The following is a 10000-nucleotide window of genomic DNA, read 5'->3' as shown; positions in this document are numbered from 1 at the left end:
TGCAATGTTTTTTTCATATTTTTTAGATTTGTAGTGAAGTAAGCTTCATAAAACAATCTTTTGTTTAGATGAGAAAGACTAACAATTCTATTCCTATACGGCTTATATTGCGAGATATCTCCTGAGCAAAACATTCTATTCTTTATTTTGATAGATTTACGTAGACCCTTAGTTATCCATGGCTTGGAGAATTGTTTAGCCTTGTTTCTTTAAGGTCTTCTTATTATAAAAGGAAGAGAAAAATTTGTCTACAGATCCGGATGTCATTGAGTTATCCCAATCAGTTTCCAAGACATCGTCAATAATGCACCAGTCAAATTAAACCCCAACCCCCCCCCCCCCTTTCCCACCCCGGGATATAGGTGGGGATTAGTTTTCAATGTATGGAGAAGTATTTTGCAGGAAATAGCAGAAAATGCCCCACCCCCTGGGGGAACTGAAGATTTTCCTGATGGATTTGTCCTTGAAAAATTCACAAGGCCGTAGAATGAAATTTTAACAATGCCAGTTTATTTTTAGGACAACGTTAGTCATAACACTCCATTTCATAGATACCAATAACTAATGATCACAGTCTTTGCAGAACCAAGACCCAGCAGGCACAGTTTCTTCAGAAAGGCCAACACAGTCAGCATTCTTCTGATAAGTTGGAATAATCGCGAATTTTATACTTTGTGGTAAGAGACTAGAAAGACCATGCCACACAAAGGCAAAGAAAGCAACATAAGCAACATCAACAAAACAAGTGACAACCAAGCAAGAGGAACTAAACGACCTCGAGATTACAACAGAAAAAGACACGGAAATATCGAAACGAAAAAAGCCCGTCAAGACGAGGAACATGTCTCCATAACGGAGAAAATAGATAAATCAAAAAACTCTATCGGACTCTTACAAGCTCATCTCGACAAGGGCACATGCCCTAAAAGCCTTAGATACAATGTAAAGGCAAACATCATGCCCGATGAAGATTTTAAGTCGGATATAAGTTCGATTAGAAAGAGGGCGGAACATGATTTTGTGGGAGCGCTGGTGAAATTTCACCACAGGCGCGTAGAAAGGCTTACATCAAAGCTCAGAAAACTAGAACAAGCCAAAACACGAAAACGAGAATCTAACAAGAATGTAAAACCACTGGCTACAGATTCAAATAGCTCAAAACAGAGTGATGTTAAATTAGCCGTGGAATTAACGAGGTCGACAAGCTTCTTGTAAATCTGAGGGCACAAGCAAACAATAAAGAAGTTAAATCTTATGTGTGCATTCTCTGCCTCCTCAGAAACGAGAAACAATGGTCAAACCAACCCAAATAAAACGTTAAAAAATCGCAAAAGGAAACATAGAAAAAGGGAGAAAGATAAAAAGCGCTTTCAAAAAGCAATTGAGTCACGCATATACAGCATATCAAGAACCTATCAGATAAACAATTTACAGATGAACAGACAACCTTGCTATCAAGGGGTCTAAAGTTTATTCCAACACCCGTGACAAATGAAGACTTAATAAGGCGCAACCTTTTAAGAGATTTTAACCTTTTCCCAAGACGAATGCGCCTCCAATACATCTTTCAAGGGAACGAAAACAAACAACACCCATTCTACGTTAAATCAACGTGGGAACCACGGGTCCAACAATCAGTGGCCTTAGAAACCTTCCTAGAAGAGGTAAAATTTGAACTAGCAAACATTCCTACAAAGGGGCCGAAGGACAACCTATCACCCGGTGAAAGGCGTGCATTGAAGGACCTATAACGTGACAAAACTATCATTGTGAAAGCCGACAAAGGAACCACAACCGTAATAATGAGCAAAAAAGAAAAAATAACAGAGGGGCAAGTTCTGTTGAACGATCTTGACAACTACAGGCCCTTAGATAAACCGATGGCTGACGAAACAGCTGCGAAAATAAAACAAATAATAACGTGTATGCTCACAGAAAACCACATTGACGAAATGACAGCGAAATGGCTCTCCCAAACACCAAACCAACCGAGAATTCCAGAATTCTATACATTAACAAAGACTCACAAGCCTACACTAGTAGGTAGACCTATAATATCTGGGTGTGACGGCCCTACAGAAATTTCAAGCTTCGTTGACCGCCTCATACAGCCGATAGCGCAACAACAAGAATCTTATCTGAAAGATTCAACAGACTTTATAAACTTCATCGAGAAAACGAAACTGCCAAAGAACGCAATCCTTGTCTCAATGGACGTAACTAACTTATACACAAATATACTTCAAGAGGAAGGGATCACTACTGTATGCAAAGCGTACGAAGACTTCTATCAAAACCATTTACCAATCCCTACTAAGTTTTTGAGGCAAATGCTTTGCCTGATACTTACAGAGAATTCGTTCCAATTCAATGGGCGACATTATTTGCAAACCCACGGACAATGGGAACCAAAATGGCCGTGGTTTTTGCTAATGTTTTCATGGCAAAAATAGAAAAAGGCATTATCAGCAAGAGCAAAATTAAACCGCTAGTTTGGAAGAGATACATTGACGATGTCTTCTGTGTGTGGCACACAAGCGAAGACAATATAGAAAATTTTGTGCAAAGGGCAAACAACTACCACGATACAATCAAATTTACGGCTGAAGTATCAGACTCAAAAATTACATTCTTAGACAAGAAAGTGTACAAAGGCGAGAGATTAAATAGAGAATCCACCCTTGATGTGCAAACACATTACAAACGGACAGAGACCTTTCAATACACGAGTTTTTATTCGTGCCATCCACCAGGCGTTAAGAAAGGATTCATTAAAGGAGAAGCGCTACGCCTCCTAAGAACAAATTCGTCAGTCGTGACGTTTAATAATAACATGCAGAGTTTCAAAACACGAGTTTAAAGAATAGGGGATACCCAAATAAATTTTCAGAAAAATTCCTATCTGAAGTTAACTTCACGGATAGAGAGAGGTCACTTGAAAACAAAAACAACGGCACAGAAAAGAAAATATTGCCTTTTGTTACACAATACCACCCGGCCATACCTAACCTCAAGAATATATTAATGGGGAAATGGCACCTTATTCAAAACCAACCGTACTTTAGAGAAGTATTTAAGGAGCCACCCATACGATCATATCGCAAAGGAAAGTCGTTAAAAGACACTTTAGTCAGAGCTAAACTGTGAAGGCACAGATTTTAGAATCGTTTGCGAACGGCAGCAGTCGGGCAGGCCCGTCAACACTTTTTCACCAACGATATTTCCTCCGGACATTTCAAATCCAGCCCGGATGAATTTGTAATTTTTGTTTCTGTGATTCCGATTATACTGAATTGGTAGTTAAGTTCATCTAATAGATGGACTTGAAAGTTATCAATGTTTCTTCGCAGGCTTTAAACATGGAAAAACTATAGGGCGAAAAATATTTGCATCCTACTTGTTGCATACTTAAGTTTCTATCGGGGTTTAATTTTGATTCACAAAAGTATTGCGAGACGAGGCTAAAAGTTTAAAGTCCTTATCCAAAAGACATGAAAGTTAAATCATTTGCGCATGAAATCACAAAGGCCGTGCTTTCAGTACTAAGGTATATATTATCTTTTCATAATGCAGACAATTAGACCTTTATCAAGTGGTTGGACAAAACTGAATTTACGGTTCTTTAGGCCCACTAATCTCTCTGTGCAAGTCATTCATGGCCTTGCTGCTTCATCTATCCACCAATAATCAGCTTCGATAATACTCATAGTGTTCCTTTTAGGAGAATAAGATAAAACGATTATTAACCTTCCAATTAATAGTTCGAATGTGCTATCACCGGCGGTGCTGTAGGAAACTCGTGGAACCATCGAAAACATAACATCTCTTCATATATATTTTGGGGTTAATATTCTTCGATTACAAGAATGCGTCATTTTGAGAATTTCAGTCGTAGCAGGACCATGAATTGCCACATGAACCTCGTTTTTCAGTTATAGCCTCCCATAAGTCTATGATAGAGCATCCGAGCAAGTACCCCGGAAGTCATTGGTTCGAATCCTATAAGAAACAGTAGGATTTTTTCCCAGTATTCCCGAGTCACGACCGAATATTACATTTCTCCCTTGATTTACTAAGGGTGACCTAAACTATATCTTTTACTGAAACGTTGAAATTTGACACACTCCACTCACCTGAAGTAGTTTATAGAACAGTGGGCTGAGTAATAGCGTGGACGATATTAAGAACAGTGCAAAAGAATCACACATACTGTCCGGTCTGCCGCGATTTTCCAACATGTTTTGCTAAACGTCGTACACTACTAAGACTGGTCAGTCGTACACGTAGAATGATGACGCTGCCTGCCGAATACCAACGAAAAATTCTTTTCCTCTCAAGGAATTTAACTGATCATAAGGAAATCACGAGATCAAGATTCCAATATAGAAAGCATCGTACCAATTTATGGGGGATTTCCTGGAAAACAGGAAGAGTGTTTCTCTAAAAAGAAGCGTCAGTTAACTCCTGTCAGAATTGCTAATTATTTTCTAATAATAAACAGCTATCATGACTCACGTTAACCAATTAGAAAACAAAAATCTCGTGATTTCGTTGAACAAATAAAAGAAAAGTGGTGTACAATGACCCGAAGAGGGATTGCTGGGGTGTGGATTCCTAAATCATACATATATTGGATGAATTTACATCGGTAGAGTAAATTACCTGACCTGTTTCTACGCAGAATGTCGCGCACTGAAATCTCTCAAGCTGTTGTTAATGGAAAGAAATTCCTGCGAAATAGAAGAACACTGCTTCTAGGTATAAGCCCTGGCAATCCGTATTACTATCGTTCGGATGTTTTGGAGCGACTTTTTGAGTTTGCAAGACAGAGTACAGATAAGGTAAGACACCGCCTATTACACTCAACTTTAAATTGTGTTTATCTGGAGTGAGCAAGTTTCCGCGATCGTTTTAATTTACTGTATAAATTAACAACGATTATTGTTACTCTCCAGGTACTCGTCTTCATTCCAGACAAGATATCGGAGCATAATTTTCGGGCGGTAGGATCGAAAAACCCGGAGAAATCGGCTCGTGTCAAAGCCAACCGCTTGAAGAACAAATGCGATGCAGCGATTAAAAGCAGTGGATTTTCTGATGGTTCTTATAGTTATATCAGCTGGACGGAAGAAGTAGAAACGTGTCCGAAATACCTTGAAGCCTACACACGCATCCAGCTGCTGTACCAAGCGAACGAAGGATTTAGAACCGACATCAGCCAGTCCACGGAGATGGCCTTGAGATGCCTCCAAAGAGGCCGAGAAAAAGCTGGAGAAAGCTCCAACAAGGAAAATGAAGACGGGAATGCACTTGATCTACAAGAGGGAGAGAAATATTTATTGAAAGAACTTGCCTTTCTTGAAGCAGTTCCTAAAATTTATGAAAGTTGTCGAGAATTTGTCGTTGTGTACCACCGTTCATGGCCAGTACTAGAAAATTACATGAATGGTGCTTACGACGACAAAGTAAAGCCTTTTCTAGGATTTGTTATCCTTCCTCAATAATTAGCAATGTTACGTCGTTTTCGTTTGTTTTATTTTTATTTTTTCGTTTTTAAGGAATCAGTGTAATTGTTTTTTCTTTGAATGATCTGATACTCTCTGTACATATTCAAATACCTTAAACTTATCATACCTTAAACTGTGCAGCGAAAAAGAATGCGGAGCACGGTGTCGTGAAGCGTTACTCGTGCTGCTTAAGGGAGAGGACGCGTATGGAGTTGTTTTTCGCCGTTCCATTCGATCAGCGACTGCTTCTTCTCTAATTCTCCGTTTCTTTGATATTTACTCATGAAATCGCAAATTCTATGTCAAGAGAGGACGGAATCATTCAATATTGATAAATTTTCAATTAAGGGAGAACACGTGAGATGCATTGCATTCGAACTGCTTATATGAAACATTAACGTATAAGGGTCTCTTGTTTTATATCTAAAAAGTCGCTAATTTGATTTCTTCCTTATTAAGCTGAAGCAAAATAAATTTTAGGGACAGATTAAACGTTTTGTTTGACCTCATTGTACATCATTTATCAAGGAATCGAACTTGAGTCTTTGCACCAGTTCATTGCCTTTCCTGAAAGTTGACAAATACATGTAAACAAATTCCCGGCTTCATTTTTAAATTTCCTGGAAGCTGTCTGACGCGATATTCCTTCGTTTCCCAAATTTCGCTCAATCTGAACTTTTTTTATTGACCACATGAAGTCAGCCATGTTTGCCTCTTTCCACTTATAATTTTACTTAAAAGCTACCGTTTCGAAGGAAGCTTCTGCGTGCCATTTGTTGGCTCTGTCGAAAATTCACCCATCGACCATCTGAGCTAACATAAACTCGAAATCTCTCAGCTATCAGTCAAAACAGACCCGTTTCTCAGATAAAAGTTGCCGTTTTAGTCACCCGGCTTAGCTACCAGTCAACAAAAGGTTGTTTCACTTTATGTACAATGTTAAAAGAATTTTTTTATATACATGGAAATCTGAAACTGGTAGAGACGTAGTTTGTTCACTCGAGACTTTAAAAGCACTGATATTATGTGACAAACTTTCTTGGAAAATAATTATTAGTCAGTTTAATTTCCTCTAGTATTTCGTACATTTAAAGATGAATAGGAAATTTAGTTGTTTGGGATCGTATAATGCCAAAAGGGCACTGGAGGGGAACAGAGGAAATTGGAAAGCTGATCGTTAGCCCTTCGTAAGAGCAAACTGTTTGCTCGAAACGTAAATCATGTCATTTGATACAACTGAATTTCTTTGTTTCACTCACTAACCGAAGGTTAGGAGTTGAGGGAATACCTAAAAACCGCGTGACAAGTTCGCTAGTTTCACACAAACCCTTCTTGCTGAAGGTATGTTTCCGCTTTGCAAAATTTCTCCTTTTTCTTGCTATCGCCTTTTAAGATTTGTTAAAAAACAAAAGTTGTGATAAGTTCTTAAATGATATCATACATTACGGGAAAGTTATTTTTGCGTCTCTCTGTTCTTTCTGGGAAATAATTCCTCCGGATGTTTCCAGAAACAAATATTGGTGATGCAGCAGCGTTGCAGCGTAGTTCCAGTAATCGAATCATTCAGCAGAATGTTTGGAAGACAAGTATAAAATCAATATATATTTTCCGAGAATCAAGGGATCATGTGGCCTGTAGCTTCCGCCCATAATCTGTATTTTAATTGGTTGATGTCAGGTGCATCGTGTGGGCGACCCGGGTGAGAGTTGGCAGGTATACTGAATGGCCAGATGACCGTAAAATAGCTGCCTGAGCTCTAGCACAAACAGTGACTGCCTAACAATGACTGTGATTTCATGAAAGAGCAGAGAAAATCCAAAACAAAGGCAATAAATTCGAAAAACAAACAGACAATGTGGGGAAAATATGGCGGGACAAAGCACACGCGCGCTTGTACATGGGGAGCGAAAATTCAAAAGTATTGTCATGTATTCAAATCTTAGAATTGAAATTCCTTTGAACAATTATTTAGATAAATTTACTAACTGAATCAGTTTCAATTTGCCTAAAATTTACATTAAATTTTTGAGACAAAATGCAACTTTTTTGAAACACCCTGTACACATACATTCACAGATAACTAGCATTTACATAGATAGATTGAGCAAGAACCTATAAGAATATAAGAAAACATGAAAGATAAGGAAGTAATAATGATAGCTAGCTAACCCTAACATCAACATAATCATCCTCATCACCAAGCACCGCAAGTAAAAATTGGTGAATTTTGTTTTTAAAAGGTTTTTTTTTTCCTAAGTTTGCGCAAGTCAGGCTTCAGGCAATTTCATAGCTTAGCTCCGAAAATGGAAAGCGAATTAAGTCGAATATACTCAGTCATGATTTATGAACATGTAAGTTACCAACATCAGAAAATCTTGTGTTATATGAATGAAGGCCGCCGGTCGGATGAACAGGTGAAAAGATCACAGATATTCTGAGGCGCAGAATTAGTAGATATGTCGTGCATAAGAACCTTACTGTTTTTCAAATAAAGCACATTGAGGGGGTAAAACAGCGGAGACAAACGAAAGAATAGCATGAGATCTATTACCAGCAAAGAACATTAGCCGAAGAGCTCGTTTTTGTAACATACATACATACATACATTTTGTACTTCATGTGGATGATTCATCCTCGAAGCTGCCGTATCTAGAGTTGATATAGCGATTGAAGCTCGGTTTATCTCGGGCTAATTTCCAAAACTGTTGCCGGTCCATTCCCAATCTTGACTCGATTCTTGACCATACTGATTTTGTAGTTTTTTTCTTGTTGTAGTCATAAAGAGAGAGAATTTTTGAAGTGCATCATTTTCCATTCTGACACAATGTGCTAGCATTTGACCTGTTGTTTTTCAGCAAAAATTTCAATAGATTGACACTCGGTGATACGCAGTACATTGTAGGTCTTTGTTTGAGTAGATGAATGCTTTAAGAGAGTCTGGTTTTCTTTTAAATCCATTTTTCACAACTTTTCTCAACATCTGTGCCATACAACGTCCAACTTCTTCACAAAATGATCTGGATTATTCCAAGTTGCTATGTTGTAGCATAATCTTGATCGTACAAAAGCATTCATATATCGACCCCGTGTCCTCGCTGATATTCGACCGTTAGTGGGTATTTTTCGGAGCTCGTGGATTTTTAGCTGTTGCTGATGCGATTCTATTCAATCAGCCTTGTAAGATAAAGATCTTCCTCAAATAAACCTGTGCAGCTTGGCCCCAGGCAGCAATTCCATAGTAAGTATATGGGAAAATCAGAGAACGGTAAATTTTGATTAAAGGGACGCTGAATGAATGTGCAATAATTCTAATAACTCTGCTAATTTTAGAGGCAATATAATAATCGGTATGATATTTCCAGGTCAAGTTTTATCGATGAGCATTCCAGGAACTTTACATAATCTTTACATTCAACCTCCGAGCAACTCAAGAAATATCACTATTTGAGGCATGTTATATATCCTTTTAGTATATACTAAAACAGTGTATAGCGCTGACTGCGCGCCCTGATTGGCTAAACAAACTCCGGATCACCTCAGTGTCGGTACATACTAAAGCGTTGGATAGCGTTACCTCGCGCTGCTTGGCTCGGCACGGTGCTAAATATCCACCGCTAGCCAAAAAAATGGCGTTAGTTGCATCCGTGAAATGAAATTATTCACCTACGAGCAACTTTCGCGTTTTTTGCGCTAAAAAATATTCACCTCTTTTTCGGTGGCTATGGATATTTAAATCACTTTTTCGCGGCGGTATATTATCTCACTGTTTCACGGTGTATACTAAAAAACTATTCACCTCAGTGTCGCGCGCTCAAAAATATTGTAAATATCCACCACTAGCCACCTCCAAATCGGTGAATAGTTTGTTATATATTAATGTTTTGATAATTAAGCTTCTTTCAGTGATGGTCTAAAAATGCCGGACAAAATCGATTTTTTTGCATTTACGGTCAGCTTATTTTTTTTTGCATTTAACCAGTTAGTTTAGACTTTCTGCAATTCAATGTTCACTACACTTTCTAGTGACTTCAAATCCTTGTCAGCATACAGCAGGCTTGTATCATCAGCAAATAAATAAAAAGAAAGCTTCTCAGAAGATTATAAATATCATTAATATAAATCAAGAAAAGTAAAAGGTCTAGAACAGAGAACTCGGCCCAGAACTGTTATTGATATCAGATGCTATTAGAAGCTTTTCCAAGAACCTATCTTTACTTCTAAGAGCTGTGAAGACTTCTATCATTTGTGGACATGAGAATCCCTTACAATAAAGCTGAATTCACCAGTAATGAAAGCTTAAATAAGCATATTCTTTAGCAAATACACAAATTAGTAACACTTTATAGTCTAGTTATACCTTCACTGGTACCTAGGCGAGGGAAACAAAAGAAACCATTAATTTAACAACACGTCTTAAAGTGCCTATCACCCTTTTTTCACCTTTTGGTACGTCGATAAAATGTTCAAAAAGTATTCAAGGATTCCTCGTCGTT

The 10000-nt window shown here is 38.1% G+C and overlaps 2 protein-coding genes across 3 annotated transcripts in view; one reads left to right on the top strand and one right to left on the bottom strand.

The window, feature by feature from the left end:
- Positions 1–10000, bottom strand: part of LOC138016519 (uncharacterized) — a 51241-nt gene that overhangs the window by 13987 nt on the left and 27254 nt on the right. Inside the window, exon 1 of one of the 2 annotated variants that reach the window (XM_068863682.1) lies at positions 4134–4379. The exons of the other annotated variant lie outside the window; for it this stretch is intronic. Coding sequence (XP_068719783.1) covers positions 4134–4238 — 105 coding nt within the window. The 5' untranslated portion in view covers positions 4239–4379. Of the gene's footprint in view, positions 1–4133; positions 4380–10000 lie in introns of those variants that run through there. 2 annotated transcript variants of the gene reach the window in all.
- On the top strand, positions 4646–5956 carry LOC138015558 (cyclo(L-leucyl-L-leucyl) synthase-like). Its single transcript, XM_068862629.1, has 2 exons — positions 4646–4841; positions 4956–5956. The coding sequence occupies exons 1-2, from the start codon at positions 4683–4685 to the stop codon at positions 5502–5504; spliced, it is 708 nt and encodes a 235-aa protein (XP_068718730.1). The 5' UTR covers positions 4646–4682; the 3' UTR covers positions 5505–5956.

The sequence above is a fragment of the Montipora capricornis genome, chromosome 9 (genome assembly GCF_036669925.1).
Source record: "Montipora capricornis isolate CH-2021 chromosome 9, ASM3666992v2, whole genome shotgun sequence".
Classification (NCBI taxonomy): Eukaryota; Metazoa; Cnidaria; class Anthozoa; order Scleractinia; family Acroporidae; genus Montipora; species Montipora capricornis.
This window is presented reverse-complemented; position numbering and strand designations above follow the sequence as displayed.